Source organism: Urocampus carinirostris, chromosome 5, assembly GCF_059441175.1.
Source record: "Urocampus carinirostris isolate Australia breed hairy pipefish chromosome 5, RoL_Ucar_1.0, whole genome shotgun sequence".
Classification (NCBI taxonomy): Eukaryota; Metazoa; Chordata; class Actinopteri; order Syngnathiformes; family Syngnathidae; genus Urocampus; species Urocampus carinirostris.
In genome coordinates this window covers 43,405,349-43,427,789 of record NC_142353.1, presented here as the reverse complement: position 1 = coordinate 43,427,789, position 22,441 = coordinate 43,405,349, and the positions used below count along the sequence as shown (strand labels likewise).

General features: G+C 40.6%; 1 protein-coding gene across 2 annotated transcripts in view; it reads left to right on the top strand.

Annotated features, from left to right (window-relative positions):
- The window catches only part of mtmr3 (myotubularin related protein 3), a 28,900-nt gene extending 9,713 nt beyond the window's left edge, over positions 1-19,187 (top strand). The window contains exons 6-21 of one of the 2 annotated variants that reach the window (XM_088336924.1): positions 5,454-5,536; positions 5,760-5,926; positions 5,995-6,091; positions 6,383-6,496; positions 8,319-8,509; positions 8,750-8,881; positions 10,152-10,263; positions 10,388-10,583; positions 10,664-10,849; positions 11,480-11,650; positions 11,833-11,978; positions 13,232-14,726; positions 14,796-14,903; positions 15,826-15,914; positions 16,277-16,303; positions 18,868-19,187. In XM_088336924.1, coding sequence (XP_088193050.1) covers positions 5,454-5,536; positions 5,760-5,926; positions 5,995-6,091; positions 6,383-6,496; positions 8,319-8,509; positions 8,750-8,881; positions 10,152-10,263; positions 10,388-10,583; positions 10,664-10,849; positions 11,480-11,650; positions 11,833-11,978; positions 13,232-14,726; positions 14,796-14,903; positions 15,826-15,914; positions 16,277-16,303; positions 18,868-19,027 — 3,474 coding nt within the window. In that variant the 3' untranslated portion in view covers positions 19,028-19,187. The remainder of the gene's footprint in view (positions 1-5,453; positions 5,537-5,759; positions 5,927-5,994; positions 6,092-6,382; positions 6,497-8,318; positions 8,510-8,749; positions 8,882-10,151; positions 10,264-10,387; positions 10,584-10,663; positions 10,850-11,479; positions 11,651-11,832; positions 11,979-13,231; positions 14,727-14,795; positions 14,904-15,825; positions 15,915-16,276; positions 16,304-18,867) is intronic. The other variant, XM_088336925.1, reaches the window with a different exon arrangement.
- Positions 19,188-22,441: the final 3,254 nt, after the last annotated feature.

The following is a 22,441-nucleotide window of genomic DNA, read 5'->3' as shown; positions in this document are numbered from 1 at the left end:
AGTAGCAAGAGAAAAGTCATGAGGTCCATCTGTTAGGTTGATACCACTTCTGGAAAAAATGTTGGCTTTTATATATCGAACATTATCCAAATGCAGCCCCGCCAAACTCTTATGTGACGAGATGGAAGCATTGTGGAGGCATTGGGCTTCATTCAATCTCCTCGCATTCTAATGTGCCCTGAAGGTTCATATTTGACTTTATATACACATTGCATGTGTACAAACAAGTAATGCTGAATCAGTCTTTTAAATGGACGTATTTTTCCAAATAAGTCAGTCCAGGAAGTAACAATTTGTTAGCAATATCTTTTAATCTTTTGAATATGATTCCCATATTTTCTATATAATTACGTCGCATTCTATATCTGAGTGTGCGGTCAATTTTCAGAAATAGTGATAATGAATCCGTTGCAGATTTTTTCTGTAAATTCATGAAAAAGGTGTAATAATGCTGATTGTTTCCCAGGGTAAAATGTTATAAAAGTCTGATCTTGATAATTTTTTCAGATTGCGAGGTTGCCATATCGAGATTTGGGACTTTTTACGTTAAACAAGGTCTCTAAACTAAATGTGCAAACCCAAATAAGTTGAATTTTTCTTAGATTTTTCTTTTAAATTTATGTAATCAACTCGTGTGTTTTTCGAGGATTCCAATAGTACGAAAAATGCAGAAACAATTAGAAACTGTTAACTAATTGACTGTTTATTGTTATATTTTTATGTTTTTTTAAACTATATTTTTATATATAAACATTTTCTTTTTCCACAAGAAGATAAACTTGATGTAATGATCTGTTTTGAATGTATTTTAAAGAAAACATTTTGAAAAACTTGCCTCACAACATCCACTCTTGTTTTGAATTTAGAAATCAGCAACTTATCCAATGCACAGCATTAACAGGAGAATGGGCAGGTTTTCACATGTTAAAATATGTCTGTTATTTTTCCAACTCTACATAGTCAAACTGCAAAGGATTCTGATCATTCTTAATTATCTATAAGTTAACGAGGCCTTTTGTACATCTTTATTAGCCCCGAGTTTGTGCATGCCTGAATCAAAGTAGCAGCCTCACCTTTGTTCTCACTTGTTCATTTATTTTATACACGGCGTGAGCTGTTTCCATGGCTGAAGTCATGCTAGAGGGGATGTGCAACAGCCAGCTTTGTCAATCTCATTTCAACAGTTACATCGGAGGCTTGCTTTGTTAGCAAATCATGGCCACTTCATTACATCCTGTTGTGCCATTGTAAAAATCGATTTCGACATTATGAACAAAACTTTTCACGTTTCTTTGGCAATATGGCAGAAGTTTTCGTTTTAGTTCACTGCTTTTCTGCTGCTCAGATCTGCTTGATCATTATGGTTCAATAATTGGCCTATTATGCATCAGTGATTGTTTGTAATGCCATAATTTGCAAGATTCTTTTAATCATGTCATTGGATCCATGCAATAGTCAAGTCATGTTTATTTGCTCTTAATCACAAGGAGTCTCAAAGGGCTGCACAGATCAGATTATTGCAAACTAACAGACTATTCTTACACCATCCCCTGATCTAAAGCCCACATGCGAGGTATATTTATATATAATTATAGGACATCACTCCGGATTTATTCTATGCTATTCCACATGAGCCCCAAAGCACTTAAAAAATTCCAGTTGTATGCGAAAGTTTCCTCTTATCGCCCTTCAATATCATGTTACAAAGTAATACATTTTGTTGTTTTTTTTTGTTAGGAATGCGGAAAACATTTTATTTAAGCAAAAGATGAAATGAATCTGAAAAATATTTGATATAACTGGTTATTTCAAAATGGGTTACGTAACTTCTTTTAGCCAATCACAAATGCAATCCAGAGACGGGTGGACCTTTTTTAAACTCAAAAACAAAAATATATACCAACAAACCTTTGCTTAACAAGTATACAAGGGTTATTCACATGATAAAATAGTTTAAATAGATACGAAGTAAGGTTAGGTGGTAGTCAATTTATTTTCGCTTTTTTCCTCCAAACACCTGAGTCCACGGTTATACCGCCCCAATTCCCAGCATCCAAATTCCTCATTTTGTAAATGAAGTCTACATTTCCTACAATGCCTGTTGTAGTGCAAAGCAAGAGAACTTGCAAGATAAGCAAACATGAAACTTTCAGATAAGGCTCCTGCCTTCCGCCAACTTGTCACAGCTGGAAAGTTGCATGAGGGCGTCTCTGGTATTCTACTTTCACTTCTCCCTTTCTATTTCATGAAAATGCAACATCTTGAAATGGTGATTGACCTGTGTATTTGCTTCTGATGAAGCATGATAATGTCAACATTTGGATTTTCACATTAGGGTGGAACTTATTGATAGGGGTTCCATTGATATTTCAGACTCTCATTTGAAAACTTTGTTTTTCACATTAAGTTTCTCCTCCGTTGCTTCTATTAGTCAGCCTTAGAGGCAAGATCGGGCTTAGAAAATCTAGCCCGACCTGACGTGAGTCGCGGGTATATAAACCCGAACCCGCCTACACCCGACAAATTCACCTGATGTGATAAACGAGCCCGAAATAAACCTGAAGCTTTAATTTGCTGCCAAAGCTTTACTCCGGCCGTGCGTACTTAAGCAAAGAACTGTGAGTTTCGGCTGAACTGCGCAGCTAGGGGTTTACTTGGGGCAGGGTCAAGTGTGCACTGCAAGTGCAGCGCCTAAATGGACAATTTGGCGTTTAGTGTACATCTCGGCATCGTGCAGCGAATGAAAGTGGACCTCAACAAAATGGCACAGAAAATAATCAAATTATGCAGATTATTAACTGCAAATAGTGAAAGATTTGGCCAAAAAGGAGATATAAAGTTTGTAAAACTTGTAAGCTATTGGCAAGAAGCAGAAATGAGGTTTTACGTGAGAGAGGTGCAAGGAGGAATCCGCGCTACTTTTATCCCAACACAGAGGAGGGACATTTATTTGGATATATTGATTTTGAGCCAAACTGATAGTTTGGTAAGCATTGTCTTTGTCTAAATAATTACTTGAGTAAAATTAAGTGCATGCTGTGAAGGAAAAAAAAGAGAGACCAAAGAAAACCCGACCGGCCCGACTTAATGATTGACATTTCAAGTCCGAATTTTGGGCCAGGTTTGGGTCGGCTCGGGCCTGGGCCCAAGATCTTACCTATAGTCAGCCTGCTTGCACTTATTATTAAAACACACACTTATCTTTCCTGGGTACGGATAAAAGTGGGCTGTATGGCAAAAAATATGTGACCTGATCTATCAAAATCAGTCACAGTGAGGACAAATATCAAATTTATGTTTTTGGTATCAACGGAAAGTATAAGAAAGGAGCTTTAACATGATACAATACTCAAAGCTTTATGAGGAACTATTTTGAAGATATGGCCATTTGAGTTACGGCCTTCCAGCTACACTTTTTTTCTAATTAAAAACCTGAGAAAATCACGTTTAAAGTTGTCTCTGCTTTTTTGTGTGTTGTCATTCAAATGTTTTTACAGTTAGAGGGATCGTCTAATTCAAATGTTTTATTTCCACAAAGGCATTTGTACAGAAATAAAGAATTGGAACGGACTGAAAGATTTTTAGCAATTAAATACATAATTAAATAACTTTAATTCTGTTTTCTAAAATAGGAAATATTGAACTTTAATTGCTGTTTTTGTTACTTTCCCTATTTATGTAGATTGCGAAAGTGTTTTCGAAAGTAAATATTTCAAAGTAGCGAAAAAAGTGAAATTTTTTGAATGATTTTCGCCTGGGGTTTTTTCCAGTTATTGGCCTTTAGTTAAAAAAAAACCTGCTACTTGTGACTGATTTCGGCAGAGCATCTCACATCTCATGTTGCACTATTTCTATTCCTTTTTACATCCGCACTTTAGCACACACAGCTTAACGTAGCATGCCAGCAACACCCTCATGTTTGACTCTTGCTAGCAGTTGTGTCATGAATATCAATTGGGTAAAGTGACGTGTACGTCAACGGTACATTAGGAAAATCTGTTATGGTAAATAGTAAATGGACTACAGTTTACCCATTGACACACACACTCACACATGGATAGCAAGGTCAGTCATGTAAGACGCCTTCCTGCTTTTCGGGGACATTAGGGATTCAGTGTCTTGCCCAAGGACACTTACACAACATTTACTCTTAGAGCCAAAAATTGAACATCCGATTCTTTGGTCCTAAGACAACCGCTCTACATCCTGAGCTATGTTTGACCTCGCGAGCACCTCTGTCATGAATATTAATTAGAGATTGTGAATTGTATTCTGTGGCATTACACTAGGGAAATCTGTGGAATTATTAACCATCCATCAAAGCAAATGGAACTTTTTAGTTTTTTGCTGATTTTCTCAACTGGCATAAGCTGGCCATTTACAATGACCATTTGGGTGTTCTATGCTGTTTATTTTTATTTATCTCAAAGAGTGTTTGGACCATAAAGAGCTTCGGATTGCCGCTGCATCTCAATGTCCATATCAAACCGTGAAGGTTGTCACATATTTAGACTAGTTAAGAACGCACGTGCATAACAGCTGTGTCTTGAAGTGCGGGAAGTGTTGGAAGAGTGCAAGAAGCCAAGGAATCTTGCTGACGTCCGGATTAGCGATTTTAGATTAGAGAGCTGGAATTTTATTGTGGCTTCATGATGCAAGGACATCCGGAATGTGGTGTGATTAGTAGATGGGCAGACTAATGCATATTTGAATCAGTGAAGCCATGCTTATTTTCATTTTTTCTGTCTTTTTTTGGATCAGAGTTGTTGTTGTGAAGTGTCAGTAAGTATCAAACCAAGATGCATGGCGTGGGGTGTTTTTGTCATTTTTTTGTTTGTCTCCTATGAAATCAAGTGGCCACATAGAGGACTTCCAGACCGGCCTTGTTGTGCTCAAAGAGTTCAATTCATGTGTGGGAAGACTAACCATGCGAGTCCCAAACAATGCATTTATAGCCGCATCAGATTGAAAACCTGTCATCATAGAGTAGTGGCCAGAACATGGCCGAATGGTTGCTGCGCATCCATCATGCATGACTACAGACTGCATGAAAACAGCAGCCCGAACAAACCTTATTTCAATGCAGTTAACTATATCTGTTCAGTATGCACTAAAGTCTGTTCAACGATCATGTTTTTGGGTATTCTAATCCACTGTAATGTAGTATAAAACCAAAATCTGAAAGGAAAATCCAAATACAGGGTCGTCACTGTACATTATTTGATTGCCTCCATGTTTAAGTAGATTATGTGTTAACGCCACTTTGATAAATGCTAAATTAAACAAGAATGGAAATGTGTAGTGATGGCTAATCGTTTGGTTTTTATAATGCTCGTGGGTGAATTAGTGGCAGCTGATGGTTCGCATGAAGATGTTGCTCAATTCCAAGCCTTGCCAATGTTACTCATGTTATAGTTGTGAGCTTGTCAGTCTGACTGGACGTGTTTCTACAGGTGCCTCTGCAGCTTATTGAGAGTGTGGAGGTCCGTGATATGTTCCAGCTGCACGTCACCTGTAAGGACTGTAAAGTTGTAAGGTAAGAATGGAGGCGGCACACCCAATCCTAACCTAAAGCCAGTGTGAACTATTTTTTTAAGGTGTTCTTAGTGTCAAAGACTTCTATTTAACCGGTTACTGAAACAAGAGATGTGTTCTGTCTTTCTGTATGCAACTATTAAACACACTATTTACTACAGCGAAATGCTTTTGCAGTGTTTTTTCTAAAATTAAAGAGAATTTCCGAATGTTTTTATTTCCAGGTGTCAGTTCTCCTCTTTCGAGCAATGTCAAGAATGGTTGAAGCGACTTAATGCAGTTGTGCGCCCGCCTGCTCGTTTAGAGGATCTCTTCTCCTTCGCTTTTCACGCCTGGTGCATGGATGTGTACGCTGGTGAGAAGGAGCAGCACGGAGAGCTTTGCAGACCAGGTAGGCCTGAATAGTAAGAGTAACCCCTTTTAACAACTCTGCTCATATCAGATTTCACTGGTACTTAGGTGAACATGTGACTTCCTGGTTCAAAAACGAGATTGAGAGGATGGGCTTCGACACCCAAAACGCCTGGAGGATATCTGACATCAACAGCAAGTTCAGGTGAGTGCGGCTCACTTTCCAGATACCGTTCTGCTCCGATGATGCGCTCGGCATCCTGATTCGAGCCTTTGCTTTCATTGGCAAAAAACTCAGATCAGCCGGCGAGAGAAATGTTGTGCTTGTTGTTTTGTTCTCCACTGGAGCTGCGCCCGGGGCACAAAAATGCCCAACCCAGGATTAGATGTCTCTTGACACTTTTGTTGAGCTTTTACTAATACACTCAGTCAGGTTTGATGCATTATTTTGTATGGTATGCAATAACATCCTCTGTTTGCCGCTCTGTGTTGTCAGGCTTTGCCCCAGCTATCCTCAGCAGCTTTTGGTACCAGCCTGGATCACTGACAAGGAATTGGAAAATGTGGCAGCATTCCGTTCTTGGAAGAGATTTCCTTCCGTGATTTATAGGTTAGTTGGTTTGGTTGTCTATGATGTGAAAAGTCACACTCTATATTTTTGTAAAGTGTGCTGTAATGTACTTTCTTATGATGAGACATTGTCTTTGTGGCTCCCAACAAAAGTGTTTCACTACAAACACAAGTGCACATCTTTGATGTTTTCGCTCAATCTACTTAATTATTATGTTGCTTCCTCTTGTCAAATTAATAAAAAAACAATTAGTCTTTGAATGTCATTAAGCATTGATATTGGAAGCATTAAATTTCAAGGTGACAACATTATTTTATCACCAATGGCATTTGCAGTTAACTACCTTCAGTTCTCAGCAGAGATAATTGACAAGACTTAATTAATTGAAAGCAACATACTTTATCACGATGCCTTTGTTATACAATGTGCGTTCAGCAAAACTAATGTCAATGAATAATGCATTCACGTTGAAGACAGCTGATCCCTAATGCCATTGAAGGCACTTAACAAGTAATTGTCCATCAATGTCCCTTCTGGTATTTACAGCCTGATAAGCATTAAGAGATACTTTTACGACTGCCTTGGAAAAAGGACATGGATTGGCTCTTGCAGGCTGGAAATTCAGTCACTGTTTTAAGTTTTTGCAGTGAATTTGAAAAAATGTAGTTTTGTTATTATACTACACATTCCCTTGTTTTTCTATGAAAATAAGTAACACATATTTAAAATGCGTAAAGTGATCTGGTATGGCTAAGGAATGTAATTTTATCTCATTTTAAGTCTGTTTTCTTATTTTACTAAACATTCTTGTTAAAGTAACCAATCAGAGGGCAATCGTTACATTTAAAAGTGAAATGAAATTTGACTAGATGCGGTCACGAAACGTAAACATTTGATTTTACTGTTGAATTGTTAATCGTTGAATATTTTAAGTAAATATGTCAGCCTTCATTTTTGATCGTTTACACTATTTCGTTTGTTTTGCTCTCGACAACAAGAAAAAAATTGTCCTCCATTAATAATAGATAGAAATAATCCATTAAGGGTGGCCAACTCGGTCCTCAAAAGCCGCATGTCCTGCATGCTTTTGGAGTTTCTCTGCTCAATTACAGGTGAGTCCAATCATCTGGGTCATTATTAAGATCCGAAACCGCTTGCTAACAAGCTTTAAATTTGAATCACCTGAGTTGGGGAAGAGAAACCTTTAAAACATGTAGGACGTGCGGCTCTTGAGGACCAAGTTGGACAGGCTCAGAAACCGTTACCTTCCTGGAGCCATCACCACCCTAAACAAATACACAAAACTGAAGCATACAATATTTTGCCTTTGGTTCGAGAAATATATACTTATCTATTTTATTTATTTACTCTTATTTTTGCACAATATTACTGCTACGTGTCTTTGCATTATTGTTCTGATGCACTGAGAACTCGGGCCAGTCTAGAAGCATTATTTTGCAAGTATCTGTCCTAATATTCTTTTTATTTTATTTTTAACTTTTTTAACCTGGAGTGCCACGTCTAATCTTGTTGTAATCATTGCTCACTAAGTTGTTATCAATAACAGTAAAGACTATTCTTATTCTAAAAAAACAAGTTACAAAACAGTGTTATGTTCAGCTTCATGGTTTGTATCGTCTGAATGTAACATGTATTTAATCTTAATCTTGTTTAAAATCAAGTAATTGGTGGAATAATTACGTTCCAAGTTTTGAATGTGACTTTGAACAGTTGTTTTTAGTCTATTTAACCATGTACCAGTGTACCCCAAATCTTTGACTAAATACATTAAGACTATAGCGATCATGGAACAATATGCAACTTAGCTTATTTCTAAACCGGTCTTTATCCAAACATACAGGCATGTAAGCACAGGAGCTGTGATCGCCCGTTGCGGCCAACCAGAGGTCAGCTGGTGGGGATGGCGCAATGCTGATGATGAGCACTTAGTTCAGTCCATTGCCAAAGCTTGTGCAGTGGATAGCAGTTCTCATAAACACTTGTCCAACGGGACCTACATGAATGGCTCTGAACTGCCTGACACTGATTTTGGTGAGGATTCACTCACTCACTGCAACCTTTCATTGTTTCAATGTACACCAGACCAAAAACACACATCCAGGTTTTTACTACAAAGCCCTCTCAACAAGCTTAGTAATATTCAATTGGAATAAGAAGAATTTGCGTAAACCACTTATTTTAATTCGTATTATTAGTGGCCACCACCTTCTTTATTTTGTTTATCCTGAATTGTCAATTGATGTAACCCTTGTGCCTTTATGACGGTATCAGAGTCCTCAATGACCAACGGCTCCGAGGTGGAGACATTGGCCATCCAGCCTCACAAGTTGCTGATCCTTGACGCCAGGTCCTACGCAGCAGCTGTAGCCAACAGAGCAAAAGGGGGAGGCTGCGAATGTCCCGGTATGATTTTCTTTTTGTGGTATGAATCATGATATTTTCGGGCTGTCTTGTCAGTCAATGGATAAAAAACAGAAATCATGGCCAGGATAGCTTAAACTAGTCAGGTCAAATTTATTTGTATGAACTTGATAAGAAAATGTCTCAATTGCACCATGCTCTGATCTGAAACCGTTATGCAGGCATGGAAAAACTCAAAAACCCTAGCATGAGGGGCCCACGCAAGAGGTAATCCCCCTTCCAGGATGACCAGGCTGCAATGGATGTTGCATTGGGTAACAATACAAGAAACCCGGTCACCATCAATTAAAAACTAAATAAACAAAGGTAATATGTGAAATTATTCAAGAAACTCCAAGATGGCGACTATGCAGCTTCCCATCTCAGCCGGCTGGTCGATGCAGATGATTACATGCTTCAGGTCCAGGTGCTAGTCCTCTGACTCATCCGTTCATCCTTCTCTCTCATTTTGCCGCCAACCAGGCAGCCGATAAGGACAGGAAAATAAAAGTATGAGGTCGGCATCAATCATAAGCTTTAGAATAGAAGTGCCTCTTAATTCTAGATTGAGGTTGCATCTCAGGGGGCAGTACATTTCACAGCACCAGGGCTCGAAAACGCTCTCGGACCTGCAGATTTCTTTTTGGCTATAGGATTCACAGCCCCGCTTGCAGGACTTAAACCCATCTGGAGGGACAAGAACATAGCGGTGACGTCAAAGATCAGAATTAAGCAGGCACTGGTTACTTCCATTTTCTTCTATGCTTGTGAGACATGAACTTTCACAGAAAAGCTAGAAAGAAAAAAACAGATCATGGGAATGCGATGTTACAGGAAACTGCTAGGCATCAGCTACATAGCCCATGCGACAAACAAAACTGCTCAACGCCAAAAGAGCGCACATTTTACTCTAGGAAGATCTGTTGTGAATCGTGCCCGGATGAAAACTACAGTGATATGGTCACATCACAAAATCACCAGGACTGTGCAAGATAATTGTCCAGGTAACAGTCCAAGGGGGAAGATGAAAAGGAAAACAAACTGGGTACACAAAATCAAGGAATGGACTAGTACCAACTTTCCCACGACCCAAAAACAGGCCAAGAATTGTCAGCAGTGGAGAAAGCTGTCCAGAGTTTGGTCCTATGTGGTGCCCTGATGTCCCACACGTTAAGGGTTCCATGAACTATGAATTTAGTGGCTCACCATTAATACCAATTTTTTTTTTAAGTTTTGTATCTGCTTTCTGAATGTTCTTACCCCCTTGTTATAGAATACTATCCCAACTGCGAGGTGGTTTTCATGGGCATGGCCAACATCCACTCCATACGCAAGAGTTTCCAGTCCCTACGTTTCCTCTGCACTCAGATGCCAGATCCTGCAAAGTATGGTTGCCACATAACTCCTTTAAAAACTCGATTTTATTTGTCTATGATTGGAGTGTATGTTGTTGGTATCATCAATGAGCCATCTTGTAAGAGGACTTTGTATTTGTCTGTTTTCCTGCAGCTGGCTGTCTGCACTGGAGAGCACAAAGTGGTTGCAGCACCTTTCCCTGCTACTGAAGGCAGCCCTTTTGGTTGTCAATGCAGTGGACAGGGACAAAAGGCCCGTTTTGGTGCATTGCTCTGACGGCTGGGACCGTACACCTCAAATTGTCGCACTGTCCAAGTTGCTGCTTGACCCTTATTATCGTACCATAGAGGTACAAGTGGAATTTCCCCAGGAGTGACGAAAAAGTGCTTAAACTATGTTTGTATGTGCTAACCTTGTATCTGTGTTTAGGGCTTTCAAGTTTTGGTTGAGACGGATTGGTTGGACTTTGGGCACAAGTTTGCTGACCGATGCGGCCATGGCGAAAACTCAGAGGATGTGAATGAGCGCTGTCCTGTCTTCCTGCAATGGCTGGACTGTGTTCACCAGCTGCAGAGACAGTTCCCATGCTCCTTTGAGTTTAACGAGGCCTTCCTGGTGCGTACTGTAGAAGAATAAGTAGTTTTTAGTCTTTATTCCTCAGTCCGCTGACTCATGTTTGTATAGATTTAGTGAAGCCGTTTCCAAATTGGAGTTGCTTTTAGATACATTTCCATGGCTTTTTAGAATCAACTTGTACATTTGATTAAAATACATCACATTTGCAGTTCTGAGGTCATGAGGTCGAACCTTTCTGTGTGGAGTTCGCATGTTCTCCCCGTGCTTGCGTGGGTTGAGTGAGTCAGTCTCTGTGTGCCCTGCAACTGGCTGGCAACCAGTTCAGGGTGTCCCCTGTCCACTGCCCGAAGATGGCTGAGATGGGCTCCAGCACCCCCGCGACCCTACTAATTATAAGCCGTACAGATAATGGATGGATGGATAGATAACATTTACATCTCTAGTCACTAATCGTTTCAGTACTCATAACATAATTGCAAAATGGCACATTTCTTAGCTATTCAAATCAGTTTCACGTTGTTGTATCCTTAAGGTTTTTTGCAAAGAGTAAAAATGTGTAACCATAACCTCTGATATCTTGGACACTCGTCTGTTACGCCAGCTCTATTTATTCCTATATTATTCAATATGTTCACATGTGTGAATAAACATGTGTATCCGTGCACACAGGTGAAACTTGTGCAACACACATACTCCTGTCTGTTTGGCACCTTCCTGTGCAACAGCGGCAAAGAGAGAGAAGACCGGCATGTTCAGGAAAGGACCTGCTCAGTGTGGTCACTACTCAGACCCGCCAACCGCCCATTAAGGAACATGCTGTACTCGTCACACTCTGAGACTGTACGTATATTACTGCCATACCTCTTAAATATCTTGCTACGGCAAAAGTTTCATAATTGCTACTAAATTACTAGGATATTGACTTGAATAGCAAGCACCCCACTTTCGAATGCACTGTGTTTGTATTTGTTATTGTGGCTTTGTATTCTTTTACATCTCTAATAATTCATCGGTTATCGCAGGTTCTCCACCCGGTGTGTCACGTGCGCAATCTGATGTTGTGGACGGCAGTTTACCTACCCAGCTCCTCCCCTACAACCCCTTCCGATGATTCTTGTGCACCATATCCTTTGCCTGGCAGCAACCCTGAAGAGGCGCCTCTGGGCAGGTGAGCCTGGCGCGCTGGCACAGAATCCCCCCGTACCGCCTCTCTCATGTAAGACAAACTCCGGTCGAGGGCTCTCCAAGCCCAATTTTTCTTTCACCAAAATGCTGTCACATTGCGAGTTAATTTATCTCAGGGAAGAGAAACAGGGATTTATTTGTCGTGCTAAAAGCATGTGATGAAGCCCTCCCCAAACAGCTGTTTCAAAAGTACAATGCTTCACCCTTTACAGCCCTTGATTTTTACATGGGTGTTTCAAGCTGTTCAAAGTGTTAAACTTTATTGGTCTAATAATAGACAGTGCATGTCACCTAAAGCAACAATTTTTTCAATTGAATAATACACTAGTTTGGTTAAATCATTGGGATGCATACCTCATGGGTCTAAGGAAGTAAATGTTAACCCTTTACTGTTAAATCTTATGTACCTGAAGGTGATGATTTATGTTCAAATCCTTTTTTATTATTAGAGTTGTGGATTGCTTCAAACAATGGATGTTTTGTCCTGAGTTGTCACATGTTTAGATGTTAATACCATGAAATACAAGCTGAAATCCTGAGCTTGCTTTTGCGTCATATTTCACATTTATCTGATTTGTTTTGGTTTCTGTTTCAATACTTTGACTAAGTGTTTCATCAACACAAATCTCTATAAATGTTGGGCTTTCATGAAATCAGATATTTTTAGTTTCTTGCTTCCTAATTGTAGCCTGAGTGAGTGCTGAATGACATATTATCAGGCCTAAAAAATCTGACCCTGCACATATTGAAGCCCGATCCAGCCCGTGCCCAATAAATGAACTTTATTTAAGGGACTGAGCCCGAAGCAAGCCCAAATTTTCACATTTTATTCGGTTGGACTTTTTAAAAATGTATTTGTTTAATTAGCCCTGCGTCATTGTTCTTGCGTTTAGCGAGGACATGCGCTTTGCGACCGGGGGACAGACTCCTTTGCACGTGCTGATACTTCTCAAAAATAATTAAATTGAAGAACAATGAGTGATGACTGATTTAAAAAAGTCAGTGAGGGAAGGAAGCTCTCCTCCTCTTCAAAAATTAAAAAAGGCAGTGAGAGAGAATCCTGGCTGGCTGAAACTTGAACAAATGATTTAAATGTGAAGCCCCAAATTTTGCCTTGGGCTCGGGCTTAAGATCATACCTCCCATATTGAATTGTTTAAAACACTTTTGAAAGAAATCTGTCATCATGATATACAGTGATGCTAAAGTAGCTTCTCTTTGCATATTCACATTTTAGATGTACGAAGACACGCTCCTTCGACAATTTGCCTAGCGCTTGTGAGCTGGGAAGCTCTCTGGCTCCTAATCGCCGCTCCAGCGACCCAAGCCTCAATGAGAAGTGGCAGGACCATCGTCGCTCTCTGGACCTCAACATGGCAGTCGGGGCAAACGATGACGGCGGGGACCAGGAGGATCAAGTGGAGTGTAACGGCTTGGGGGTTTATCCAAGCAGTGTGGCTCCTGAGATAGATGCCTGCCTGCGTCCCGTGGACTCGCACTCTGAGATGGCAAAGGGAGCCGTCGAGCAATCTGCGATCACCAGGGAAGAAGCCAGAGAGGTGGAATTGTCTGTGGCAGTTGGGGTGGCTGAGGGCCAGATGGAGAACATTCTTCAAGAAGCCACAAAGGAGGACACAGCAGTTGAAGCACAGAAAGTTGAAAGTGCTGCTGTCAGCCACGTGGTTGACATAGCGGTGGTCGAGGAGACGAGCTCAACAACTGATGGTAACTATGTTGGTGATGAACAGTCTTTTGATAAAAACGAGGAAGAAGTGCTTTCTAATGGTCACCATTTAGAAAACGCTTATGTTGAGGCTGAAGGAACTAGCGAGTCTTCTCTGTCTGCAAAGACCGAAAGAAAGTTGGACCAACAAGGGAACGAGGAAGCACAAAATCCCAGCCAGATCCTGGAGAACTGTTCTAAAGAGCTACAATGCGATCAGGAATTTACTGACTCCAGTTCAAGCCAGCCCAAGCTGCCTGCAGCTCAAAGAATTCTAATGAATGGCTTTGCTCACAGCTCACCTGAGGAAAGTGGTGCAGATGTGAGAATCTCCGCTTGTGACCCTGACAGAGGTATGTCAGAGTCAAAGGAGCCGGCTGATAAGAGGGCATCCCTTTTGGAAAGTTCAACCGAGACCCTAACAGAGGAGGTCTGCAGCCGGCTTGAGCCCTCCGCACAGCTTACTGTCTGCCAGAGGCAGCAGGACTGCAGCAACGGGAAGGATGAAATGCAGGAGGCCGAAGAACACGGCCTAAGCGAGACTTTAAACGGGGGCAGCAAGCAGCCCTCCATCAGTGCCTTTCAGTATGCAAATGCTGACCAGACTCGCGACAAACTTTGTAATGGCGACGGTTCCGACGTGGAACTTTGCGGAGGGCCTCACTGGGCTCAAGCGAACGGCGATCGGGCGCCGCTGAGCCGTCAAGTTTCTCTGGCGAGCTGCAGCTCTTTAATCTTCCACCAGCGGGGAAGCTGCTCGCAACGTTTGTGCCACGCTCAACCGGGCAGGTCCGCCGTTAGCCCCGAGCAGCCGTTGCGCAGCCACCTGGACGACGACGGGCTGATGCTGCACACGGACGCCATCCAGCAAAGGTTGAGGCAGATCGAAGCAGGCCACCAGATGGAAGTGGAGAACCTGAAGAAGCAGGTACAGGAACTGTGGAGCCGGCTGGAAAGTCAGCAGCATGCCGGTTGCCATCACTTCAATGGAAACGGGGGAGATGAAACGGTGAGAAGCCCCCGGATCGGGTATCAACCAATTAATTCCGAACAGTTCATGATTATTTTTTTCTCAAAGACCTTGATGACGGATTCAGAATACATGGATCCCAACTGTTTGTCACGCTGCAGCACAGAGCTTTTCTCTGAAGCCAGCTGGGAACAAGTGGACAAGCAGGACACTGAGGTGGGTCTCATCATATTTTTCAGCGGGCTCACATGCCCGCGAACGTTCTCGAGTTTTATTTTTTATCATAACATTCGGTCAAATTGATGGATTCCCTTCCTAAAGTAGAATGACTTGACCAAACCAGAATGAGATAACAGTCCCCTTTGCTATTACAGATTATTTATTTTGAAGGAACATTTGAAACCGAAATGTGATATCATACCTCCATGTTTAAGTGTAACTTGGTTTTTGATCTCACACGCTGTCAACCACACCAAATCAAACAATACAGTTCTCGCCCTAATACATTCTTTGTGTGCTAAAAAACGATTTTGTATTACCACTGTATTTTTGTACTATAAATGATAAAGCTATAACTCACTACAGGCAAAAACATACATGCTTCATATTGGAAACAATCTTTGAGTATAAGTCAGTTTTTACAGTGATATGTAGCATGAAAAAAACACTTGTACTCAAAATCTAACATCACTTATTCCTGTCTGAAAACTTTGCACATGATGTGTTGGGTGCAGTCTTATTTTTTTGAATTGTAATCGTCCAAACTCACTGATAAAATCAATATTTCTTTTACTGTTGGCACGGATTCCCCATTCCAAGCATAACGTAGCCTGACATGCTAACACTTGTCTGAGTATATTAAATTTTCCTTTTTGAATAAATCATGGATTAAATGGGGCAAGAGCACACATTTTATGAAAAAAGAGTGACTCATTTTTCATATTTCCTTCTTGTCAACACATCCGACAACTCATCAGGTTTCCGTAAAGCTTTCTTGGTGTGTTAAGGGAGTTAACTGGAAATTCAACTGTTGACCATAAAGTGTTCCTGTTTTTGTAGATAAACTGCATCACTCTGTTTGCAATCAGCGGATTCATATTTATATTAATAAAGGCCAATTTGTTGTTGCCTATTTCAGGTTACTCGCTGGTATCCTGACCATTTGGCTGCCCAGTGTTACGGCTGCGAGAGCAGGTTCTGGCTGGCCACCAGGAAGCATCACTGCAGGTAAATAATAATGACAAATCGGCTTCTGCCTTGTTTGGATTATTGCTGCAATTATGGTCGCATCGCTGGATTTCCTTTGCAGCCTCGTCGTGTGTAATCATTGCAATGCGGATCGAAACTTAATTTAGCAGCGGGAGCTTTTAGTAGATGCGAGAATGATTCATTCAACTGGTGTTAGTTGCATATGAGTGTTTTGTAATGTATGGTGTTTTATCGTGTTTCAAAATCATGTCCCAAAACATTCCATGTTGTCTTGCGACGTCCGAGTAGTAAAACGCTGAATCAAGTTGTACTTTTAGTTTGTCTCGATGTCCTCCCTGTTCAGGCCGCTCTTCTCTATTGTCTCCCCTTCTCCTCTACAGTGGCAGGGAGCCCGTCCAGGAGGTCTGGTGAGATCCGGCTCCTCTGCCCCCAAATCCTTCCTCTCCCATCACTTCACCTAACTCTAGCTTGGCATTGCTGCATCTTCCCTTTTACAGTGAACCCTCGTTTATTGCGGGTAATTTATTACCGAGCCAAAAAAGTATATATGTGTATTGTTTAGCACCATTTAGTGGTAAAGGACTTCATTCATCAATAACAAACTTTTATTTTTCTTAAATACTTGAATTATCATATAAACTTGTAGATTTACTCGTAGGTCAAGTAATTGCTATTAATTTGGCACAAACTGAGGCTCAGCTAGAGCTGACATTTTGTAGTTTGTATTCTTTCACAATCCAACTACATTTGGTGGTCAAATATTACACAGTCCCCCTATTAAGGGGAGATTTACTACAGCATCATGGTTACCTTCATCCAGTGCTTCTCATTATTTTCTTTAACCCCCGCCAGTCCATTCAAGAAGTGTGTCGCCTCATCTGGATTAATTTTCATGGGGTTCACATGAGGGTCTGCTCCACTTTGTCTATACACTTTATACTCAATGCATAAGTATGTGATATATGCACGGGATGGAGGTCAAATGTAAAGAAAACACTGCCAAAGATAGTGCCACTGCTTCCTTGTGTAATGGAGGTGCAATTGCACTTAATTCTTTAAAAAGTTTAAAAACAAATATCTGAGGTTAAATACCCCTGTGCCACCCTTGAAGGAGCCTTGCGCACTCCCAGGGGGGTCCAACCCACTAATTGAGAATCACTGCCTTAATCCAACAAAAAAATGAGATTTACCGGCAATACTGCGGGGGTTCACTGTAGTCCCGACCTGTGCCTCACTCTTTTCCCACCACCTCTCCCTGCATCCATTTACCCATTTGTTCTGTCCTTGTGTGCTGTTCCTAAGATCTATTTTAAAGCTTAACTCGAATGTGATTGCCGCCGGGAAATCAAATTTGGTTTTGGTTTATTTCATTGGCTGTTTTACGTAAGGGCTTAAGCTGTCCATCACCTGCGATTGGCTTACCACCGTTCGCATCGCGGATATTCGACAGCATGCCGCCCCTCTCGACTCTCAGCCAGCAAGCAGTGCTGTGTGCCGTGATCACGAGAGCAAGAGAAAAGTTTTCTGTTTTGCCCAGGCTGATCGGTCAATAGACCCCACTGTGGACACTGTTTACCCTTGGGACCTCAGTATCTGAAACTTGTCCAGCGTACTGCTGTGTGTTTGATCAAACTCTATAATAACCTTTGGGAGGTATTTTATGTGAGCGTAGCTAAGGCCCCCTTTAAGTTTTGAGTGGGTTGAAGTGGACAAAAATGACAATTTTATAACACTGCAAAGGCGTGGACAGTGCAGGGTCAAATACCTTCAGTGTAGATAAAGTTACTTTTAACTGCAAGGGGTTAACCCTCATGTTGTGTTAGTAATTGGTACCACTAACCATCCTGACCACCAAAAACAACTCCTTCCTTTGTAAACATTTTAATATCGGTAATATAACATCCTACTAAACATTATATGCATCTAACACTATATATTGCCATTGTAATTTGATTTTATGACACCTGAGACACATTAGTTATTGCATTTTATAACCTTGAATCGGGTCACTGGAGACCTTAACTCAACATAAGGGTTAAATCCCTCAGTCTTATTACAATGATGACAGTCACATACAAATCTTGAATTACATGGCTCATATATAAGAGTTACACTCAAGCAACTAGTTCGAGGTACAGGCTTCAAAAAGGGGCATTTTTTTTTAACAAATATTTCCTATCAGGTATGAAAAATTATCCAATTCTGATTACACTTTCAAAAATGCTTTTGAGGTGAGGTAAAAGAGAGATCAAAAGTTCTTGATAGCTGCGATCTCTGCAGATATATTTATGGGTGCACTTTATATAGGTAGCTGTGTCCCCCCCAAAATTCCATTATTTGGCACAACAGGGCCAGGTTAAAGTTATCCACACAGGCCTAGAGCACCCTCTTGTGGTTTAATGTGAAAGTAACATGTGAAATGGCATACTGGTATGAAAATTTAAAACTTTATGATATAACAATGTGTTGATAATTTCACATAAGTCCCACCAGAGTATAAGTCGCACTCCCGGCCAAACCATGAAAAAAAAACTGTGGTACATTTTCTTCCCTATCCCAAGGGCTCTTTCGGGTGCTTGAAGTTCTTAAAATGATTGAATTTTATTATTGTCTTTCAAGGTTTGAAGAGTGCTTGAATTTTGGGTGAAGTGCATGCAAACGCTTGAAATGGTTGCCATGTTTCTTGATAGACTACGCATTGAATGAAAAAAAATTTAACTTTAGGAGAATTGACATTCTTTGGCTTGCACCCACCTTAAATAGTTAGTGTGGGTGGGATCAATAATGACAAATAATCAATGCTAATTATTATTACCCATATAATAGTGTATTATTTATCATTTCAATGGTACTGGAGAAATGGGAAACGTGTCTTTTTAAAAACCTTAAAAAGTTCTTGAATTTGGCCATGAAAAAGGTGTACTCATCCTGTATTTGAATTCAAGACTGTGCGTTTTTTCCCCCCGAACAGGAACTGCGGTAACGTGTTCTGCGCCAGCTGCTGCGACCAGAAGATCCCTGTGCCGAGCCAGCAGCTTTTCGAGCCCACGCGCGTATGCAAGACTTGCTACGGCAGCCTGCGGCTCGGCCCCGCGCCCCTCGACAAAGCCATCGCGGCGAGCTCCAATTGACCGGGCGGAGTTTGGGCTCCGGGAGGGCCCCACGACCGCAGAGAGTCCGCAGAACGCCCTCTTAGGCTTTGTGTGTGTTGGTGTGGTGGAAAGCGAGGGCCGCACCGAGGAGCCGTGCACAGAGGAGCGAGGATGGTCCCGAGCAAGAGGAAGAACCATGAACGTTTGTGAGAGTAAAAAAACATTTGATCTATTGCTGATTTTGTTGGTTTGCCCACTAATGAAGACATGCCTATTCTATTCTTTTAATGATACATGCATTCCAATAAGGATCGACGAAGAATTAGAAAATAATAATAGATTTTTGTTTATTTGTATATCATTGAGGGAAATAAGTATTTGATCCTGCTAAAAAGCACTTGAAACTTGGTGACAAAGCCTTCTGTTTGCAAGCACAGAAGTCAGACGTTTAAGGTAGTTAACCACAAGGTTGGCACACATGCGAGGGGTTATTTTTGCCTAATCTTCTTTTATTTGATCTTTGTTATTGGATTTACTTGAAGCAATGTCTGAAACTCATGAGAAAAAGTTAGCGGACACCAGGGCAGACAACTCTGAAAAGTTGCCTGCCCAGCCATTAAGTTGCCTGCCTTGTTTTTCACAACTTGAAACACGATAAGACGACTCATCGCAAAAAAAAAAAAAAACGTTGTTGCAAAGTATTAAGGATCAGTATATATGAGAGAACAATGCTTTAAAATTAAGTTTATTATAAATCTACTGATAACATTCACTGCATGTATATGACATCGATGTTTTCCATCTGCCATCAGTATGTACCTGTATTGACTCATCTTCATTCATGCAATGTTTGCGTTCCTCCTCTTTCCACAATGCTTTTAATGTACGTTTACATTTTGTTGCGTCTTTAATTTTGTTAGCTTCTTTTGAATATTTCTGGGGTTGAGGTTTTGGCTTGATTCCGAACCACTTCTCCATTTTTCTTGTGTTCTCCGGGCGTCTACTTTGGAAAAAAATATGCAAATGCGCGACAATATTACGCTGGGGAAAGTCCGGAAGCACGAAGTTGTTCGATGCAGGCTTCTGATTGGCTGCCGAGTATGCAAATTGCCAAACGAACCAAAATTCCAAAATTTCCAAAGCAAACAAAGATTTCGAAAACGGAATAAAGCAAGCATTTAATTTGAAAAGGAAAAAAAAAAGCAGAGACGTTTTGTAAGTTGTACGCCCGACGTAAAAGATGGACGTTATTTCAGACACTGCTTGAGTAAATTATTAAAAATATGGTTGAATAGAATGTCAACCAATAAAAAATAAAATCGTTTTGCTAGAAAACAACAATTACCCAACAACGGTGAGGTAATTTCAGAACAGGTCCACGGGCGCCTCAGCTGTCCTTGGGGGGCACCCTAAGAGATCAAATACTTATTTCCCCAAATGAAATTAGAATGAATTAAACTATATTCTTTAAAAAAAAAAAATCTTAGTTTTTAAATACTTTGTCTCTCGGTCTCAGAATACATCTATAGTTAAAAGTATAGCATCATCATGTCTTTTTTGGTGGGCAAATCAACAAGGGATCAAATACTTTTTACTCTCACTGCAGATGTTCCTTTTGAATCACATCCCCTTTGGTTCTTTGTCCCAGTTGAACTTTATTTTTCTTCCCTGCCAGCGGACGCTTTTTAATGCCTCCCCCCGCCCGAACAAGCACGGGGTTTAGGACAAAGGACGGCGTCCCATTCGGCCTTCCCCAAATCGAGCTGAAGACGCTTTTATTTCACCCAGCCAACGCTCACTCACAAGATCCTCGCTGCCCGTCTCACCGTTCGATGACCTCCCGGTGCACGCAATTATGTAAAATAGAAGAATAAAATAATATATTCAGATACAGCTATAGCATTTAAGTACAAAATGTATAGAATACGAGACTCGTTTCTCGCTTAGTCACCAAAAAGTTTTTGTTTTTTTTCACTTTGATTTCAATTGCGGAAATGTACCTATATTTGATGACTTTTTTTTTTTTCATATAAATTCTAGATGCGATAATATCCTGTTAGGGTGCTGTAGTATTTGATTTTCAGTTTTCTTTCTCCTTTTTTACCAGATGATTTATTTATTTCCTTTTAAAGGAGCGTTTTGGATTCTGACAATTAAGCTGCCACGCGATAATCAGTATTTTTTTGGACGAGCTTGCGGTGGTGGAGTGACGAATCTGCGCACACGTGCACACAAACGCACGACCCAGGTCAGAAACGAACAATACAAACACTACCTCCACTTTTTAGACGCCTGTAACCAGTGTTTAGCGCCTTACTGATTAACAGTAAGTAGTTATAGTTACGTTACTCTAGTCACAGGTAAGCAAATATACTTGCATAGAAACCGACTCCCTAAAACTGCTCTAAAATGGCCACGTAGAAAAAGAAAGAAAAAAGAACGTGTTGACCAACCTGTGTAAGCAATCAGCTGTTCATATTTCTTGGCTCGTGCAATCTTGAGATCATGCAGGCTGAGACGCCCCATATCCAATTTGTCTCCGGGCCTCAAATCACTCAGAGTTCCATTTTAGGATTCTGTCTAAGACTTGCACTTTTTTTCCCCACTAAAACACAAAAATTCAGCACCCTTTTACCATAGATTATGTTCTCCCATATACCTTTAGTTTATTGTTTTGGTATAAGCCACGCCCCCTTCCTCACATGCTGCCTACAATTCGCCACTGGCGACTCATAACAAATAATGTGCATACAATCTGACCCCCTGATTTGAGTATTTTATCATTGTAAATTCGGCTTAGATAAGAGTATATACGTTAGAGAGAATATCAGTAGGGAGAAAATCGGCACCCTCGTACACTGCTCGAGACAGCGCCACTATAATTATATTCAGTTGTACTTTGTAGGTATAGATAAACACTGAGGATTGAGAAATGCATATTACATCTTGAGCAAAGGAGGACCACTTAGCGATCAAAGGACGTTGTAGTTCATGCTGCTTTTAATAAGTAGTGGATTAAGGCGTCACGTTAGTTGAATAACAAAATTTGAATAGTAATGTTCTAGTACTCGAGAATATTGCGATCCAGGAGCGCGTTGCTTTGTAACACATCAGACCCAAGACTGCTCGTAACACACTTTAATATTTGGGCATTTTTCTCTCTTTTTTTTTTTTTTTAATTTTTTTTTTTTGCAGCAACATTGGTGGCATGAGTTTTTATGATTTTATTGGTTGGATCCCTGAACCATGAGGGTCGTCCCTCTCCAGGCCTACATATGTTTCGACCTACTAAAATGGTCAACACTAAGTAATACATAAGAAATATACAGTGTCCCTGAATATTTTCCACCCTGCTGTTTCCTAACAAACATTTTATCCCAAAAACATTATATTTAAATATTATATTTGTTCATAAATCTATACTATCCATTATCTGCACCGCTTATCCTCAGT